Consider the following 19,648-nt stretch of genomic DNA (forward strand, 5'->3'; position numbering starts at 1 on the left):
GGGACAGTGGGCTCGGGGGGTCAGACGACCCGAACGAAGGTGGCCGCGGAGTCGCTGCCCAGTGAGTTCCTGGCGGTGCATTTGTAGGTTCCCGAATCCTCCGTCTGAGGGTCCTGGAGGACCAGGGTCCCAGGCTGGGGGGCCGGCTCCGAGGCGCTGCCCCGCCTGGCCCGGGACAGCGGGATTCGCGCCGGCCCCTCCCACGTGATTAGCGGTGGGGGGACGCCCAGTGCCCCGCAGGACAGCTGGACCGCCACGCCCGTCCTGGCCAGCACGCTCCTGGGCGGCCGGCGGGTGAGACGGGGCGGGTAGGCCAGCACCGTCACGGGCACGGCGATGCGGGCGTGGCCCACGCTGTTGCGCGCCTGGCACACGTAGCTCCCGGCGTCGCGGGCCTGGGCCGCGCGGATGACCAGGGTGCCGTTCTCGTGCAGGACATAGGGCCCCTGCGGCCCAGGCCGCTCCAGCACGGCGCCCGGGGGCACCGTCCACGTGAGCCGGGGCTTGGGGCTCCCGTCTGACACGCAGTGCAGCCAGATGGACTCGCCCCAGCGCCCGAGCACGCTGCCCAGCGCGGGCGTGAGGATGACCGGCCGCTGGCTCACCTCCACCACGATCAGCTTCTCGATGTAGCCCGCCGGGTTCCGGGCGCCGCAGCGGTAGCGGCCCGCATCGCTCCGGGCCGTCCTGGAGATGACCAGGGACGCGTTGCCCGGCCGGCCGGCCCCGGGCAGCCGCGTGCCGTTGGGCAGGACCCAGAGGATGTCGGGGGGCGGGTAGCCGTCGGCCGAGCAGTGCAGCGCCGTGGGCCGGCCCAGCCGGGCCACCACCTTCTCGTGGGCCGGGCTGCGGAAGCTGGGCCTCCGGGCCGGCTCCAGCACGTCCAGCTGCACGGCCAGCGCGCGCCGGCCCGGGGCCACGCACACGAACTCGGCCGCGTCCGACGGGCGCACGTTGCGGATCTCCAGGCTCCCGTTGGCGTGCACGGAGAGGCGGCCGCCGTGGTAGGGCGCGCGCAGGGCCAGGGCGCCGGGCACCAGCCAGGTGGCGCGGGGCGCGCAGGGCAGCAGCGCGCGCGAGTGGCGCACGGCCGTGGCCCTGAGCACCGACCCGGGGGCCGCGGGGTCCTGCGGCGGGTCCTGCACGTGCAGCCGGTACGTCTGGGCGTCGCTGCCCCCCGGGTTCCGGGCCACGCACACGTAGGCGCCCGCGTCGCGCGGGGTCACCCGGCCGATGGCCAGAGAGCCGTTGGCGTGCAGCGCGTAGCGGTCCCGGGAGGCGGTGAGGGCCACTCCCGAGGGCAGCAGCCAGAAGCGCGTGGGCGGGGGCTCCCCGGCCACCTCGCAGTCCAGCACGGCCGTGTCCCCCGTCTGCACGCGGGGCGCGGGCGCGGCGCCCGGCCGGATGCGCGGCGCGGCGGGGACCACGGTCAGGCGCACCCGCATCTCGTCCCGACCCAGCGTGTTCTGCGCGTGGCACGTGTAGTCGCCCTGCGCTGCCACCTCGACGCCGCTCAGGTGCAGGGTGCCGTTGGCGAAGAGGGTGAGCCCGCGGGCGCGGCGGCCCCCCGCCCGGGCGCGCGCCACGGAGCCGTCGGGCAGGACCCAGGAGATGTCGGGCGGCGGCGAGCCCGAGGCCGGACAGTCCACGCGGAAGGCCCCGCCCTGCCGCACCTGCTGGCTGAGCAGCGGCTCCCCGGCGATCCGCGCCGCCTCGCGTCTCAGGCCCACGTGCATGGACACCAGGTCCTCCCCGCTGGGGTTCCTGGCCACGCACAGGTAGTCCCCCTCGTCCTTGTCGGTGGCCGAGTCGATGACCAGAGACCCGTTGGGGTAGACGTGGATTCGGCTGCCCATCCTGTGGGAGAGTGAGAGGCTGGTCAGAGGGGGCTGCGGCCGGGGTGGGGGTCGGGGAGGGGGTCTGCGCTTCACTTTAGGGACTGGTAGTAGCATTAAAATCTGGACTGCCGGCGCTGGCCCCAGGGGGATCCCCAGCACCCCCATATGGTCCCCGCCAGGAGTAACCCCTGGGCACTGCCAGCTGTGCCCCCTCCCGTCCCTCCCACCAAAAATAAATAAATAAATAAAAGATCAGTACTGGCTCTATTTTAAGTTATCAATCCTATTTTAAATTAATGCAGCGACTGCCCCGCGCCACACTCACGTTGGCCGGGCCTTGGGCGGGCTTTCCTGGGGGCCACCATGGCGATGGCCAGTGACTTCTACCTGCGCTACTACGTGGGGCACAAGGGCAAGTTCAGACACGAGTTCTTGGAGTTCGAGTTTCGGCCGGACCAACAGCAATTATAAAAATGATGTCATGATCAGAAAAGAGGCCTACGTACACAAGAGTGTAATGGAAGAACTGAAGAGAATCATTGATGACAGTGAAATTACAAAAGAAGACGACGCCTTGTGGCCTCCCCTGACAGGGTTAGCCGGCAGGAGCTTGAAATTGTAATTGGAGATGAACACATTTCTTTTACTACATCAAAAATAGGATCTCTTATTGATGTCACTCAGTCTAAGGGTCCTAAAGGTCTTCGAGTATTTTACTATTTGGTACAGGACCTGAAATGTTTAGTTTTTAGTCTTATTGGATTACATTTCAAGATCAAGCCTATCTGAACTCTATGTTTTTGGAAGTTTTTGTATTTAACTTAGGGGTGGGTAAGGGCATGTCTTTTATAGTAGTGAGATTTTTGTGAAAGTGAAACAAACGCCTTCTTTTGTAAGCAAACTGCAACTAAAGAACCGGAGGGGAACCTTCATTTGGGTCCAGTTGAGTTTGATGGTTCCCATATATAGTGGATTCTGTAAATAAAAGTCAACTTTTGTTGAAATTTTATTCCAATAAATCACATCAATTCCTGAAAAAAATTAATTAATTAATTAGTGCAGCAGTAGAAGTGAGTGGTATTTCTGCATAGCCATTTAAAGGGGGGAACTTGGGGGCAGGTGGTTGGTGGGCCACACCTGGTGGTGACTCCCAGCTGAGTCACCTGACCCAGGCCTCCTGCATTGCATGCAAAGGGTGTGCTCCAGCCTCTGGCTCTGTCCCCGGCCCTTTAAGTCACTTCAGCGGTGAGATTGCTAGGAATCCCGGTGCACTAGACTTCCTCAGCCACTTTATGTCCTTACAAATAAATGATGATTCTATAGGGTCTGTTAAAAAAAAAAAAGCAAAAAAAAAAGGAAAAAAAAAAAAAAAACCTCCAGATATTTCTGAGTCTGGCTCAGAAAAGATGCCAGACCAGACATCTTAAAGATATTAGTGACAAGCCGTCAGTTACGTGGATGGAAAATAAGTCCTGCCCTGTTGCATAGAAATCTGCCGGGTGCACGGTTCTCCATGCGTGTTTCTCCAGGTCCCCGCCCACTTCCAGGGTCAGAAACACTAGAAATTAATGGGCGGTTATAGAAGAGCGACCTCAGTATTCCCGGGAAGCCACTGCGCTGCCTGCCATTCCCACATTCGGCCAGCAGATGGCAGAGCTGTCCTGCCAAAACTACACGCCCCTGTTTGGTTTTATTTTGGTTCTTGCTCCACACCAGGGGTGCTCAGCCTTTACTCCTGGCTCCCAGGAATCACTCCTGACGGTGCTCGGGAGACCATCTGGGACGCCTGGGATTGAACCTGGGTCAGCTGTGTGCAAGGCAAGAGCTCTACCTGCTGCACTGTCCATCTCTCTGGCCCTCAGCCCCACATTTTCAGAAAGACCACTGGCAGGAGACCTCTGCCCAAAGATGAATCTAGGATGTGTCGGCGCATATGCTGCCCGAGTCCATGTGCTGCTTATGCCCACGTGGCCGAACACATGTGTCGCCCACATGTCCCCTCTTGAGATGTGTACTTTCATGCTTTCGTGTCTAATGCTGGGATGTCTAGGGGCTCTCTCCACCCTTGGAGAAGCCTGTGTTCTCTCTTGAGTGCATTTCTTTCTTTCTCTTTCTCTTTTTCCTCCTCTTTCTCTTTCTCTTTCTCTCTCCTCTCTCCTCTCTCTCTCTCTCCCTCTCTCTCTCTCTCCACCTTCAAAACCCCTGCAAATAAAATAAAATGTATTTACTTAAAAAAAAAAAACCTGGGGCTGGAGCAATAACACAGCGGGTAGGGCGTTTGCCTTGCATGCGGCCAACCCAGGTTCAATTCCCAGCATCCCATATAGTACCCTGAGCACTGCCAGGAGTAATTGCTGAGTGCAGAGCCAGGAGTAACCCCTGAGCATTGCCAGGTGTGACCCAAAAAGAGAAAAAAGACTAAGATGTTTTTCCTTTTAGTTTTTTGGGCAACATGAGCTAAGCAGGTAGGTAAAACTGGAGAAAATGTCTTAGACCTTTTCATGGTAGAATTTGTTAGCTGAATCATTGGTTTCAATTTCAGTTGGTTTTTTTTGTGTGTGTGTGTTTTTTTTTTTGCTATAAGCCCAAGTATGAAGAGGGTTGGAATATATCATAAAGTCATAGTCTTGCAGAGATCCTGCCATCTGGGAGACCATCTGGGACACCAGGGATTGAACCTGGGTTAGCCGTGTGCGAGGCAAGAGCTCTACCTGCTGCACTGTCCATCTCTCTGGCCCTCAGCCCCACATTTTCAGTCAGCTTAATCCCTGGCCGAATAAATTAAGCTTCAGTCAGCTTAATCCCTGGCCAAATAAATGCAGGACTCCTACATTTAAAAAATAAAGTGGTAATTTGTTTCTTTGGGGGCCACACCTGCCTGAACTCTGGGCTCACTCCTGGCAGTGCTCGGGGAAGTATAGGCAGTGCTGGGGTTTGAACCAGGACTGGCCATATGCAGCACAAGTGCCTTAATGCTGCACCATCCTCCTGGCCCTGTCGTCTTAATATTTATTCTTAAATGTGGAAGGAGCGTCTCTGGTTTCTCACTTACTGCGCAGGTAGCCCTCCCCGGTTCAATCCCTGTCACCCCATATGGTTCCCTGAGCACTGCCAGGAGTGAGCCCTGAGTACTACCAAGTGTGGCCCCAAAACTCATAAAATCGACCTCAATAAAAGGACGACGACAAGTGCTCTGGAACACGGGTCAGCCTGCCTGGCCCACAACAGCGTCACAGATGAGCAGTTAGGCGAAAGCTTTTCTGAGAAGCAGAAGCACCGGTGCACAGGTGTGGGCAGGAAGGACTTGCGACGTGGCCAGAATACCCGTCATTCTCCCCGGTGGGTGAGCCAACGAGACATCCATCTGGGCAAGGACTCTCCTCACCGAGTGGGTAAACCACGGCAGAGAACTTTCACCCGCAGACACACAGCCCGTCTGCTTGCTTCGCTCTTTAGCCGGAGGGTTTGCTGGGTGACCTGGTGAGGGCTTGTTCCGAGGCATGGAGGCCCGTCCAGGGTCCCTGCTTTGGGCTGACGGAGGACAGTCCCTCCGTTCTTTCCATATCTCTTCACTCACGGCTTCCGCTTTCTGGAAACCGATCTACAGCCCCAGAAATGCTTTCTGCTTTATCTTCCCAGCCTAAGATCTGAACTTGACCTGTCCCTCCTGGGGACAGAGACATATACTGCTACCCCCTCTCCTATCCCGTCCACCCACCCTCTCTTGCGGTGGCTTCTGCCTGTGCTTGAAAATTTGAACCACAGTTCCCGAGAATGATGAATAGTTCTTCCGGGTCGGCGGGAATACCCTCGTGTGCTGTAGGATCTATTTTAATCTCAGTCATTTCAGAAAGAATTGGCAGTCTGCAGCAACGAGGCACTTGTAATTACTGGAAGGCAGGAAGCAAGACCTGCTGGGAGAGCATTAATGCAAAATCGGATCCAATCCTAAATACCTGTACAACCCCGAGGAACACGTATGTGGTTGCTAGGGCCGGGCTGGAAGCCCTCAGGAGGCTGAGACTCAGGCTTTGAATGCAGGAGGCACCACAATGGTCCCCTGAACCCTGCAGGATGTGACCCCAAAGCCACTAACCCCAAAATATAATCCCCCAAAATGTGATTTTTTTTTGTTTTGGGGCCACACCCTGTGATGTTTGGGAGTTACTCCTGACTCTGCACTCAGGAATTACTCCTGGCAGTGCTCTGGCAGCCATATGGGATGCAGGGATTGAACCCAGGTCAGATGCATGCAAGGCACATGCCCTCCCCACTGTCCTACGGCTCTGGCCCGAATATGTCATTTCTAAAGGGCGCACGACTCGGGGAGAAGCAGGTTGGCCACACTCTGCAGTGCTCAACTCTTACTCCTCACCTGTGCTCAGGAGCTCGGACGAGTTAAAATTAAAATATTAATTTTAATATTTGATCAGTTCTTCTACTGTCCTATTTGAAAACGAATATTTAACTTCCTAGTAAAAGCTCACTAATGAAATTCAATACCAACTTACAGAGGACATTTGAAATCTTCCACTTCTTGGAATGAGTGTAATGAGTAAATGAGTATTAACTTTTTTCCAATGAGGATATTTTAGTTAATGAATAAGCAACCTATTCACCAATTTTCGCCCCATCTTGTTCTGTCAAATTTCAGGAAATCATTGCATAAGGTCATCCAGGCAGGCGTCATTACTAGGTCAAACTACTTTTTCTTTTTTCTTTTTTGGCTTTTTGGGTCACACTCGGCAATGCATCGGGGTTACTCCTGGCTCTGCACTCAGGAATTACCCCTGGAGGTGCTCAGGGGACCCTATGGGATGCTGGGAATCGAACCCAAGTTGGCCGAGTGCAAGGCAAACGCCCTCCCCGCTGTGCTATCACTCCAGCCTCAAGCTACTTTTCAACGGGAAGGTTTAATCTACACAGGTATAAATTTTACTTTTCCGTAACCGTGTGTGAGCCTGTTTGGACCACATCGGGCAGGATGAGGTCCTAAAGTCACATCTCGCTTCTTTAAGGGAAGGCCTTGATGCGCGCTGCTCAGAGCCTGTCTCACTGCGTTAGAGTGAAAGAGTCAGCAGAGATGGTGCCGAGACACGGGAAGCAGACGACCCGGAGACTCGGGGGCGAAGCAGCGATCGACTCTCTTGGAGACCTTGACCGAACCCACAAACATCCCCGCTCTGGGCAGAGAAACAACCTGGACACCTAATGCCGTCACCATTTGAAACCTGTCCCCAAGGACAGAAGCGAATGAGGTTTTCATTCTGCTTCTTACTACACAGATGCAGCAAGAGGTCGGCCCTGGGGCCTGGGCAGAGGGCGCAGCAGGCTGGGTGCTTGTCTTGCACGTGGCCAACTCGGGTTCAATCCCCGGCACCCCAGATGGCCTCCTGAGCGCCACCAGGAGTTATTCCTGAGCACAGAGCCAGGAGTACCCCTGAGCACTGTTAGGTGAATCCTCACTTCACCCCCCCAAAAGAAGCGGGCCCTTGGAGATGGGTCTGCCACATGGAGAGACTTTGCTCTTCCAGCTGATCTCAAGAGGATTTGCCCTTGAGGGCTAGCTTAATAAGGCTGGCCCTCTGTGGCTAACCAAACGGGGCCACCATCCCATCCATCAACAAGCTCATTTGTGTTTGGCCTCCAACGTGGGCCTCACGCGGGCCTGGCTCCCGCCCTGCCCGGTCCGTGCAATACAGACATCGGCTCACCTGTGCTGTTCCTCCACCACCGCTTTGGACGGCAGCCGCCAGAGAATCCGGGGCGGGGGCTGGCCGGTGGCCGAGCAGTCCAGCCGCAGTCTGTCCCCCAGGTCCACCTCCGTCCAGGTTGGGGAGGCCGCGTCAATCTGGGGTGGGGTCCCTCGGGGCTCCACGGTCACGAGGACCAGCCGGGCGTCGGAGCCTGCGGGGCTGGTGGCCACGCAGCGGTACGTGCCCTGCTCGGAGGAGGTGGGGTCACTCACCTGCAGAGTCCCGTTGGCGAACAGGAGCAGCTTGGGCCGGGCGGGCTGCAGTGGCCCCACCTCTGAGCCGTCGGGGAGGACCCAGTGCACGCGGGGCGGGGGTGCTCCAGTGGCCGTACAGGGCAGTCGCAGACTGTGGCCCCAGGTCCCCGCCACCACCTGCCTCTTTGGTTCCAGAATAACAGGCAGGGCGGCGATGACCTGGATGTCCACCTGCAGCCAGTCCTGGCCGGCCGCGTTGCTGGCGGTGCAGCGGTAAGAGCCCTGGTCAGGAACGCCGAGGTCGCGGAGGACCAGCGTCCCGTCCCGTGTCACCTGGGCCCGCCCGGCCCCGTCGGAGAACTCGGGCACCACCGTCTGGTTGGGGAGAGTCCAGGCGATGCTGGGCCGGGGCCTCCCATCCGCCCGGCACGGCAGCGCCAACGTGCTTCCAGAAGGTACCAGGAGCTCCGAGGCCAGAGACTCCAGCATCCGGGGTGGGTAGGAGACCACCGACAGGGTGACGTAGAGGTGGTCGGAGCCGAAGGCGTTGGACGCAGAGCACAGGTACTGTCCGCGGTCCTGAATGTCCACGCTCCGGATGGACAGGGTCCCGTTGTCCAGCACCTGGAATCGGCCGCCCTCCTTCTTTCCAGACAGCACAAGGCCTGACGAGGAGAGAGTAACGGGACATCAGGTCAATGGCCTTCGGGAAGACAGGGCTGCTCCCAGAGGTGGGGGCGGGGGGCGGGGGTCTCGGCCCCAGGTTTGCAGAATAAATGGCCTCTGCATCTGCATGACTGGCCCGGGCACCTCTGCGTCAGCTCGCAGAGCACGAGGACAGGTAATCTGAAAAACACGTATCGAAAGCCCAGACACGGGGCTGGAGCGATAGTCCAGCGGGGAGGGTGTTGGCCTTGCACGCGGCCAACCCGGGTTCAATCCCCGGCATCCCATATGGTCCCCTGAGCACTGTCAGGAGTCATTCCTGAGTGCAGAGCCAGGAGTAACCCCTAAGCATGGCTGTGTAGGACACCCCCCACGAAAAAAAAAAAAAAAAGATGCAACAAAACCCAACCCCCCACCACGTGGTGCCAAGGCAGTCAAGAGTATTTGGGCATTTGGGAGAAATGTGAAACGGGTCGAGTTCTCTGGGTGTGTAACCCCGCAAGCGCCCCCCTTGCTTTGCCACAAAAGGACCCCAGAGACAAATAACTGCAAGCACCTGAAGAGACTCGGGTCCAGCGGAGTGTGGGCGGGGGGTTCCCCGAGGCCTCGCAAGGCAGGAGGGCGTCCGAGTGGGCCAGGACCGTGTAGCTGGCCGCCCTGCCCCCAACTATCCTGGGCCTCTCGAAGAGCTTCCTGGAGCGGGGGTCGAAGGGCAGGCCCACGGCGGGGGTGGTCTCTCGGGCTGGTGTCTCCCGGAAGCCGCCGTCCTCTGCCTTCTGCTGTCCAGGCCAGTGGGGAAGCAGCGTGGCCACCTCGGGTGAACCCAGGCCTTCGGCCTCGGTGGCTGCTGCATCCGTCTGGCGCCCTAACTGATGCTCCCCAACACGGGGCAGGGGCGTCGGCTGGACCAGGAGGGCCGCAGGGTGGAAGGGGGGCTGGGAATGGAAGCCACGATCCGTCCCCGAGAGGAGGCTGGTGGGCCCCGGGCCAGTGCTGGGAGACAGCTCCCTCTCTGGTGCTGGCTGCTCTGGGTCCACATGGGGTCTGGAGCTCCCGGGCGCCTTGACCCTTGGGTGGGCCGTCGTCGTCCAGGAAGCTGGAGGGGCCCCAGGATGGCCCCAGGGAGAGGAGCTGGGAGTTGTGGGTGCGGGAGGGTCACCAGGACCCAGGGCGGGATGCGGCGGGGAGGGCCCCGGGCTGCAGTTCCTGGCGGGGGTACTCTGGCGTCCCCGGCTGGGCGGGACGGAGGCCAAAGCTCCGCCCACTTCCTCCGGAGTCCGCGTGCTCCCTGCCTCTTGTCCTGGGGTCCGGGTTCCCGGACGCTGGCCAGTGGGAGTGGATGCTCCTGTGCTGCCCCCTGGGGCCTGGGTGAACACAGGGACACTGGGCACGGCTGGCGTCCCAGCTGGGGTTAGACCCCGCAGGGCCCTCCAAGTTACCGAGGCGGGGCTGGGATGCCTGGTGCCCGGGTCCCCTGCATCTCCCCGCCGTTCCATTTCCCTCTCTGGTGTCTGGGGCCCAGCTCCGTCTGTCGGGGCCGCAACGACCTTGCTCGTTGGGGGGATGGCAGTTGTCGTGGTGACTCGAAGGAGACCCCCGCTAGATTCCGGGCTCGGGAGATGTGGTGCTGTGGGGTCCGGGGCTGGGGAGGGCAGCGCCTTCCTCGTGGGCCTGAGCCCCGGCCGGCGTGTTTGGGCCACGCAGGGGGCCGGTGCCATCGTGGCGGGAGCCTGTGTGACAAGGGGCTGGGGCCTTGTGGCCGGCAGGGGTGCGGCGTGTCGGGGTGACCCAGCAGGAGGTGTGCTAGGGGCCACAGGTGCGGGCCCTTTCTGCCCGCCGGGTCTGCGCTGAGCCCTGAGCCCCTCTCTCTGGCTGTGGCCCCTGGCCGAGCCCTGGCGCAGGGGGGCTTTCCCTCTCCTGGCCCCAGGGGTGGGGACAGAGGGCTTGGCGAGGGGGGAGGCACGTGCTGTGGTGACAAAGGCCTCTCTCCTCGCTGCGGCTGTGCCGGCCACGCTTGGGGGAGCAGTGGGGGTGGCCGAACTCTCGTCCGCAGCTGTAGATGTCGGGGCCTGAGTTGTGACCCGGGGCCCCCGAGTACCAAAATATCCCGGGGCCGGTGTTGTCTCAGGCTGGCCCTTCCGCAGCAGAGACGGACCAGAGACTGGGGCTGGGGGGATGCTGTCCGGACCTGCTTTAGGGGGCTGGCCGGGGCCTGGACGGGGCAAAGCTGGCTCCGCCGCCACCGTACAGGACGGGCAGCCCCTGCCGGTCTCGGGGTCCGCCCCGACAGAGGCGTTTCCCTCCGCAGGGCCTTTGAGCCGTGGCCTCACGTGGCCGTGCCTTTGCCGGTGGGACGCTGGAGTTCTGTGGCGGCCGCTCAGCGGGCCATGGCCCCAGATTCTCCTCCGTGGGGCGAAGGGTGTGGACGCTGGGGCGGGCGTGGATGCTGGGGCGGGCGTGGAGCGGCTCCAGGACGGGTGGGCCTGAGACGGGGCCGCCTGGGCCCAGCCTGAGGGGGGCGCAGAGGGGCTGGGGGGAGAGTGCGTGGGTCCATGCCCCTTGGTGCCACCGGGCAGCTCTCCGACTCTGCCTGCTTGGACCCTCCTCCCGGCCGTCTCCAGGGGCCCCCCTCGTGGGCCATCTCTGCCCTCCGCGTGGACAGTCCCCGGAGATGCAGTGCGTCCTTGCGGGGAGAACCCAGGGGTGGCGGTGTCCAGGCGCGGGGCGCTGGACCACGTGCTGGCTGCCGCTGTGGGGAACCGCTGGACACTGGCCGCGGCCCCAGGGAGGTGGCGCTGGGTGGGTTTTCCCAGTGGGGGCCCCGGGGCGCTCCCCAGGGGGCTGCCCCCAGCGTGCACGGGTGTTTTGGTTGGGGGGCGGTCCGATATTTTTCGGGGTCCAGCAGGGTCCACCTCTTCCTTCCCCAGAGGGGACAGTCCAGAGGACTCCTCCTCCTCCCGGGGCGCGGTGGGGCGCTGCGCTTTGCGCGCAGGGGCGTTTCCCGGGGGGCTCCCGGGCACCCCAACCTGGCCTCTCCGCTTGGCCATCTCCAGGAGCGCGGCCCAGCGGCGGGGGTCGATCCTGCGCACCGAGGGCAGGCGCTGCCGCCGCTGCTCCCTGAAACGCCCCCGCCGCTGCCCACCGACAGGGCGTCCAGCCTCTGCGCCCCCCGGAGCAGGAGCCGGGCGCGGCGCGGGCGGGGTCTCCTGTGCCTCGACTCCAGAGCCCTCGGTTTCCATGCGCTGTTCCCGGGGCTCCTGGATCCGGACGGCGACGCGGTGCGTCAGCACGTCCACCCCTGACGGATTGGCCGCGATGCAGCGGTAAAGACCCTGGTCTCTGTGCGTGACCCTGGTGATCCTTAGGGTGCCGTTATTCAGGACGTGGCGGTCCATAGCGGACCCGGGCAGCACCACGGCCCCGGGCAGGACCCAACTGATGCGGGGGTCGGGGCTCCCGGTGGTGACTCGGCACGGCAGGTCCAGGGGCTCGTCCAGGAAGACCACCTGCGGCGCAGGGCCCTGCGCGGGGGCGTCCCCGGGGGCGTCCACCACCGTCACCCAGTACGTGCGCACGTCGGTGTCGTGGGAAGCGGTGCTGACGCAGCGGTAGGCGCCCGTGTCCGAGGTGTCAGCCGCGCGCAGCTCCAGGGTCCCGTCTCCGCGGACCAAGACGCGGCCGTCCTCGCTGGCATGAGGGGCCCTGACTCGACTCCCATCGGCCAGCAGCCACTCGAGGCGGGGCGCGGGGTGGCCGAGGCCCGGGCAGTCCAGAGCCACGGTCCGGCCGGCCAGCACGGTGCGCACCAGCTCCGCGCACTGCTCGCTGAGGATCAGGGTCCAGGGGCCCGGCGCGGGCTCGGGGCTCGGGGAGAGGAGGCGCGCCTGGCTGGACCACCGGAGCCACGCGGTCCCGGGCGTGGTGGCCGCACGGTCGAGCCGCAGAGCCCCGCGGGCTTGCAGGAGCCAGGTGGGCTGGGCCCTGAGCGTGGCCTGGACGCCGGTGAAGGTGTCCTCGGGCCCCGCCGCCACCTGCCCATATGGGTCCCCGAGGGCCCCTGGGAGCGTGCGGCTCCTCTCCAGCAGCAGCGGGGCGTCGCTGTATGCAGCCAGGATCTGCCACACGGCCAGGATGTGACCTTCAGCGAGGTCGCACGCGAGGGACACGGTGAAGGCCACGTCGAGGACCACGGAGCTGTTTTCTGCAGCCAGCGCCGCGGTGGACGAAGTGGCTGCGGGCTTTTCCACGCTGCAGACCAAGGTGGCCTCATTCCCAGCCTGGTCTGTCAAGTTCAAAGCGACGGAGCCCCAAGGGGCCGTGAAGTCCCGGGGAGCAATGGGTTCGGGAGCACCCCCTAGCACGGCGTCCAGGCTCCTCTCCCCCGAGGACCCCTCAAGAGCAGGCGGGGCGCACAGGAAAGCCTCCACGGGAACTCCAGCTAACGGCTGGCCTTGCGCTGTCCTGGGGTTGGTGCAGAGTGGACACTGCAGGGGACTGGAGGGATTCCGGTCCTTTTTGCATTTGATGACGTCTGGGGGTGGAGAGTAAGGGAGATAAAAATAAAATTAAATGATTGCTGGTGGAGAAGGAGCAGTGGTGAATCCATAGAATAAGGTGTCACGTGCAAAATTCATCCGCAAAATTCAGTTGCATTGCTGTGCGGAAGTGATGAGCTAGGCCAAATCAGGAAGACAATTCCATTTGCAATTTTAAACAGCGTAATTGCAAACCTGAACTGTGCACAGAGAACTATGACATGAATGAATGAGACAATGGAAAGATAAGCCTTGCTTATTAAGGAGCATCCTTTATTATTTATTTATTTATTTATTTTTGCTACACCCAGGGGTGCTCAGGGCTTACTCCTGGTGGGGCTCAGGGTACCATATAGGGTGCTGGAGGCCCAATCTGGGTTGGCATCATATCATCAGCTCCTTGCACTGAGCCATGGGCCTGGTGGGCTGAGAAACGCAGGTGAGGTCCCCAGTATCCCCACACCCAGATCTCAGGGGGGCTGTCCAGGCCGAATTCCTTTGTACCAAGCACTTTTTTTTTTTTGCTTTTTGGGTCACACCCAGCAATGCACAGGGGTTACTCCTGGCTCTGCACTCAGGAATCACTTCTGGCGGTGCTCAGGGGACCATATGGGATGCTGGGAATCGAACCCGGGTCGGCCGCGTGCAAGGCAAACGAACGCCCTACCTGCTGTGCTATCGCTCCAGCCCCATGTACTGAGCACTTTGAAACTCACTTTCAAGAAACTCTGCCTGAGCTGACTCTTGGGCACCCCACAAGCTGCAGAGTCCAAATTCTTGCCTCTGAAACCAGGGGTGGCGGCCGTCCGGGACCGAGTCAGCATGTTTAGGGAGGTCGAGTCATGGAAAACCGGGCAGTCGTGAAAGTCTGAGTCTGAGTCTGCAGTGACTCCCAAACAAGTCCAAAATCCACTGCAGGGGAGCACGAGGCTCTCCTGGCAGTGCTCACCTGGGGTGCCGATCTTGGGTGCAAAGGGGTCGGACTGGGAAAGGTTTCAGAGCCCTGACACTAAACTAGGGGTGCCCGAATTTCTCTGGCCTACTTCCCCCTTTTCAGCAAAACAAATCCCCCAGCACGCCTGAAGGCCCACCACATTTAAGTGAGTGGACAGTAGCACCCAATCGCACAGACGGCTCTGACTGGAGCCCCTGGGTCACTCTCACACCCCTGGGGGGGCAGTAAATCCATGATTGAAAATGAGGGGCTAAGCCCAGACAGAAGACACAAGTGGCCAGCCTGCTCCCCTCTGGACAGTGCTCACAGTGCTCAGGGGTCTTTCTCCTCGCTGCCCTGTGAACTCTCAGGACCCTGCAGCCCCCCTGGCTCCAGGCAGGCTTCCAGCCTGCTGATTCATTGTCCTCAGTGGCACTCGGCAGCCCTGGACATCAGGGCTGTGGCCCCGACGCAAAGCCCAGAGTGCCCTTGGCCTCCCTATGCACCCCACGAAGGTCCAGCCACGGCCAAAAGCAGTCCAGTCCCCTCTTCCCGTCACGCCCCCCGCTGAGCCGCCCTCGCCCCTGGCTCCTTACAGCCCGGCCCCAACCCGCTGGAGCACACTTCCTCCAGGCAGGCTCCCTGCTTTCCGTTCCCTGGCCCCTAGTCACTGGCCTTGCTGTCCCTCAGCCCCCACAGGGAGATGCCGAGGTGCCCGTCTTCCCGCCAGACTGGGTGGCGGGGACAGAGGGAGGTCTAAAGCCGAGACATTATTTCTTCTATATTCCACCCCCCTTTTTTGTCTGTCGTCTTACATTTTTTTTTTTTTGGTTTTTGGGTCACACCCGGCGATGCACAGGGGTTATTCCTGGCTCTTCACTCAGGAATTACCCCTGCTCAAGGGACCATATGGGATGCTGGGATTAGAACCCGGGTCGGCCGCGTGCAAGGCAAGCGCCCTACCCGCTGTGCTATTGCTCCAGCCCCTGTCGTCTTACATTTTAAACTATGTTTTAAAGCTGAGTCTGCCTTAGGCTTGGCAATGTTCTACTATGGAACCAACAGTTGTGAGTGTGTCCCCTGCCTGCTCACACAGGACACTCTTTCCAGAACTCTCTTTCTACAGGGCTCAGGCACCAGCAGTACTAGTTATAACAAGTCTTATAACAACAGTTTGATTTGGGGCCAAAGGACACCACATGGCACCTTCCTCCCCGTTTCAGACCCATGAAACAAATGTTTGTGGGAGAAAGTGGATTCACACATCCACCGTCCACACAACACAGCGCCAGCAGCCTAGTGGGGTCTGAGCGTGGACAGCACCTCTGCGCATGAAATTTCCTTGATAGAGGAGAAATGGGCCCATGGACCAGCCAGCACCCACCACACAGGGTGAGTGATCCCAGGAGAAAGTGCCAGATCTCCCAGGGTAAGAGGAAAAGAAAAAAAAAGGAAAAGAAAGAAAAGAAAAGAAAAGAAGGAAAGAAGGAAGGAGGAAAGAAAGAAAGAAAGAAAGAAAGAAAGAAAGAAAGAAAGAAAGAAAGAAAGGAAGAAGAAAGAAGGAAGGAAAGAAAGAAAGAAAGAAAGAAAGAAAGAAAGAAAGAAAGAAAGAAAGAAAGAAAGAAAGAAAGAAAGAAAGAAAGAAAGAGAGAGAGAAAGAAGGAAGGAAAGAAAGAAAGAAAGAAAGAGAGAGAGAGAAAGAGAGAAAGAAGGAAAGAAGGAAAGAAAGAAAGAAAGAAAGAAAGAAAGAGAGAGAGAGAGAGAGAGAGAGAGAAAAGGAAAGAACAAAACCTCAACAGTTAAAACCAAAACCAACCTTTCCTGTCCCCTTTTCTCACGCCTCCCGTCTTGGCCCCTCCCCAGAACCCTTTTACTATCTACCAATCCGGCCCTGTCGCCCTTCCCCGACTCCAGACCAGGACAGGTGCACCGGACAGAGATGGAGAAGGGAGAGACAGCATAGGGACAGCACCAGGACACTGTAAGCTGGACGGGGCACGGGGGACAGGACCACGGACACCACACACGGGTGGGAGGAGAGGTGAGGACCCTGGGGAGGGACCCAGACCAGTCAACTTAACCTACACTGTGAACTTGAACTTCTGATGCACGGGAGTTTTGCCTGCACCTGTTTCACACAACCCTCAAGGGCTCCGGGACAGACACAATCGCCACTGAGGTGAACAGCGGGACGAGTAACGCCTCGCCCTCTCCTGACTCCCCAAGTGGCACTGAAAACCCAGAGCAACAACCACCACACAGCCCGAGAGCGACTCCTTCATCGCTACGGAATGATCTAGACCTCAGGCTCTGTCCAGACACGTTATCTCAGCCGCCTCACTTGCAGATGAGGCTCCCTGGGGCCGGTTTCCCTGGAGTAACAAGGACAGTGACGCCCACAGGTTACCTACCCGGCTTCTCCCGCGCCCAGCCGGCCAGCCACGAGAGGCGGCAGTCACAGGTCCAGGGGTTGCCGTGAAGATAGAGGCTCTCCAGGGAGGACAGGGAGGGGAGCATCTCTCGAGGCAGGGAGCTCAGGAGGTTGTCAGACAAGTGCAGGTACCTCACGGACGAGACCTTGAATACCTGGAGGTAGCGCAGGGTGACGAAGGTGTCGGCGTGGAGCCGGGTCAGCTGATTGCCCTCCAGCTGCAGCAAGCGCAGCGCCGCGAGCCCGTAGAAAGCCTGGGGGTTGATGAACTCGAGGCCGTTGTGGTCCAGGTGGAGCCGGGTCAAGTTCCTGAGCCCGTAGAGAGCATCTCTCTGAAGCCTGCGGACTTTGTTATAGCTCAGTTTTAGAACCTATGAGTAAAAACCACACACTTCTTTTGCTGAGTGAACTTTCACCAAAAAGGGAAAACACATGGGGAAAGGAGGGGGTATTTGTTGGGGTACATCCAGGCCCAGGTGTGCAAGTTCGGATCCTTATTACAACTGAGCTGTTCCAAGTTAAGTCTGTGGAACATTGGGAACATTTTACAGCAGCAAGGAATTGTTGCTGGCATCTATTTTGCAGGAAGGGGGTGCTGGGGACCACATTCAGGCTTACTTCTGGCTCTGCACTCAGGGGTCATGCATAGTGGGGCCTCGGGGGCCCACATGCCGTGCTGGGGACTGAAATAGGTCAGCCACATGCAAGGCAACCGCTACCTCTCCAGCCCCTCTGCTGACACTTGGAGAAACTGTGATGACGGTGAAAAGTTTCCCGCGACTCTGAGACATGCAGTGGGGGCTGAGAGATTTCCCGCGTCAGGGGATTGTGGGTTTGCAGAGACATGGTGCAGAGACTCGGGAAATAGCTCTGTGATACTTGGACACTGGAAGCTGGGGAGGGGTCATGGGTGTTCGTTCTGCTTCCGCAAAGTGTCCATTTCCGTCAAGGAGGGTACAGCTAGGCAAAGTAAATGCATCTTGATGTTGTGAGTTTAATTTTTGGTTTGGGGGCTACTCCAGGCTCTGTGCTCAGAGAGTCCCTCCTAGCAGTGCTTGGGGAGTCATAAGCAGGGCAGGGGATCAAACCAGGCTCGGCCACGTGCAAAGCAAATGCCTTAGTCCCTCCGTCCCTGTGTTATCTCTCCCGCCCCTCTAGCTCCCCGCTGCCTGCTCTGGTCTCACCTGCAGGGCCCACAGGTCCGAGAAGGCCTTGTCGGGGATGCTGTGGATGCCGTTGCTATGCAGAAGGAGCAACTCCAGCTGGCTCAGGCCAGAGAAGTCCGTCTCTGCCAACCTCACCAGGCTGTTGTACCTGAAATAGAAACATCATTTGAGGCGGAAGAGAAGACTGGGCTAAGGCTTAGATGCCCAGGGCTGGAGCGATAGCACAGCGGGGAGGGCGTTTGCCTTGCATGCAGCCGACCCAGGTTTGATTCCCAGCATCCCATATGATCCCGAGTACCGCCAGGAGTAATTCCTGAGTATAGAACCAGGAGTAACCCCTGAGAATCTCTGGGTGTGATCCGAAAAGCAAAAAAACAAAAACAAAAAAAAACAAGACTTAGATGTCCAGCCCTTTCCCACCCTTGCTCTGTGGAGACCATCCAGGGCCCGAGATAAGACGGAAACTCGGGAGGGAGCCCCGTGCACAGACCTTCAAGGCCTCACTCCTCTCTCGGCACCCGATCCCGGGATGTGAATTTTGTTCTGGACGTTAAAACCCACTTTGGGGGCTGGAGCAATAGCATAGCGGGTAGGGCGTTTGCCTTACATGCAGCTGACCCGGGTTCAATTCCCAGCATCCCATATGGTCCCCTGAGCACCGCCAGGGGTAATTCCTGAGTGCAGAGCCAGGAATGACCATTGTGCATCGCCAGATGTGACCCAGAAAAAGCAAAAAATAAATAAATAAATAAATAAATTTTAAAAATAAATAAAACCCACTTTGGACACTCCCCGCCCCCACGTGAGTCTCCGAGATGGGGTTCAGCGTTATAAGGGGGCGTGGCATCCAAACGGTTTGTCCAGGATTGTAAACCCAGGTCTGTGGTGGGGACGCTATCTGGGCAAAGTCAGATTTGTTCTGCCCATATCCTCGTGTGCAAGCCGCAAGTCACAGCACTCATCCCAGCCGGGCTGTGAGGACCAGGAGGGGGAAGCCATGAAACCCACTGGGCGCTGCTCCCCATGGGCCGGGGGGTGCTCTGTTTGGATCAGCTGTCACCCCTGTGCCCGCCAGTGTTCTCCCTTCAGCTGGACTCTCCTAGGATGAAGAGTAACCAATGTCCTCTCTCCAAGCACCTCCACTTTGTCTCGAACGCAGGAAGTGCGTAGGGATGGCAAAGAAGCCTCCACGCGTGTGTGCTCGTGTGTGAACTAAACCTTCCGGCAGGCTTCATTGAGTGACTTTTGAGTGTCAGGAAAGTCTCGCCACCTTTCCGCATGTCTCAGGGAAGATGCTTCCTGGCATCCCCGCACCTTGTACTAGGAGCATTAGTATGTTTCCACCCAAACCCAGCCAGCAGGAAACGTTTCTATACTCACGGGCCTCACAGCCAGCCCCGAGTGACCCCAGGTTCCAGAAGGACTTCCTCCCTCTCAGGAAAAATGTTTGTATCATCCCCAACCCACGGTAGATCCTCCTGTCACCCAGCACCAAAGAGAAATAGCGGGAGGGGGGAGAGGGGGAAGGGGGTGGTGGTGGGGGGGAACAACCGTGGCTGGCTTCATGAGTACTTGCAGGGTACACGTGATGGGACTGGCCGATGCCTCTTTCTTTGCCAGGGGACAAAGGCCATACGCACCCTAGGTTGACACGCTCCACGTGGGGCGGGAAGCCGTCGGGGATGGAGGTCAGGTAGCGGAAAGTGCAGTGCACCTCGGTGGGCAGGTAACAGGCGCAGGGGCGAGGACACGCCCCCGACGCAGGGCGGGGCCCCAGCCAGCTGAGCGTGACGAAGAGCAGGAAGCGGAGGCGCGCCGGACCGTCCACCTTCACCATCCTGAGAAGCACCACACACGGACACACGGAGCTATTAGACCCCATCACGGGGGGTGGGGGGAGCATAACCCCCACATTCCATCAGACCCTCCCTAGCCTGCGTGGAATGGCAGCGGGCACAGATGGGAGCCTTCAGTTGTGTTTGCAAAGATGTCAATCTATGCCTGAGAAACAGAATGTTGTAAACCAATCCAGCCAGCCAATTGGCTGGGGCGATAGCACAGCGTGTAGGGTGCTCGCCTTGCACATGGCCGACCTGGGTTCAATTCCTCCGCCCCTCTTGAAGAGCCC

General features: G+C 59.3%; 1 protein-coding gene and 1 pseudogene across 1 annotated transcript; one reads left to right on the forward strand and one right to left on the reverse strand.

Annotated features, from left to right (window-relative positions):
- Positions 1–20: 20 nt before the first annotated feature.
- Positions 21–19,357, reverse strand: IGSF10 (immunoglobulin superfamily member 10). The gene is made up of 8 exons (XM_055124785.1): positions 19,161–19,357; positions 17,539–17,668; positions 16,335–16,725; positions 11,135–12,985; positions 10,785–10,963; positions 9,011–9,356; positions 7,553–8,453; positions 21–1,857 (listed from the first exon to the last, which is right to left on the reverse strand). Exons 1-8 carry the CDS (start codon positions 19,355–19,357, stop codon positions 21–23), a joined length of 5,832 nt encoding a protein of 1,943 aa, XP_054980760.1.
- Positions 1,966–2,863, forward strand: LOC101539303 (protein mago nashi homolog 2-like; annotated as a pseudogene).
- Positions 19,358–19,648: the final 291 nt, after the last annotated feature.

The sequence above is a fragment of the Sorex araneus genome, chromosome 2, assembly GCF_027595985.1.
Source record: "Sorex araneus isolate mSorAra2 chromosome 2, mSorAra2.pri, whole genome shotgun sequence".
In the NCBI taxonomy this organism is placed as follows: domain Eukaryota; kingdom Metazoa; phylum Chordata; class Mammalia; order Eulipotyphla; family Soricidae; genus Sorex; species Sorex araneus.

Coding starts and splice junctions, on each gene's coding strand:
- IGSF10 (XM_055124785.1), bottom strand. CDS start 19,357: ATGGTGAAGGTGGACGGTCCGGCGCGCCTCCGCTTCCTGCTCTTCGTC. Junction 16,726..17,538: donor CGGACCTGTGGGCCCTGCAG/GTGAGACCAGAG, acceptor TTTTACTCATAG/GTTCTAAAACTGAGCTATAA. Junction 8,454..9,010: donor CTGGACCCGAGTCTCTTCAG/GTGCTTGCAGTT, acceptor TCTCCTCGTCAG/GCCTTGTGCTGTCTGGAAAG.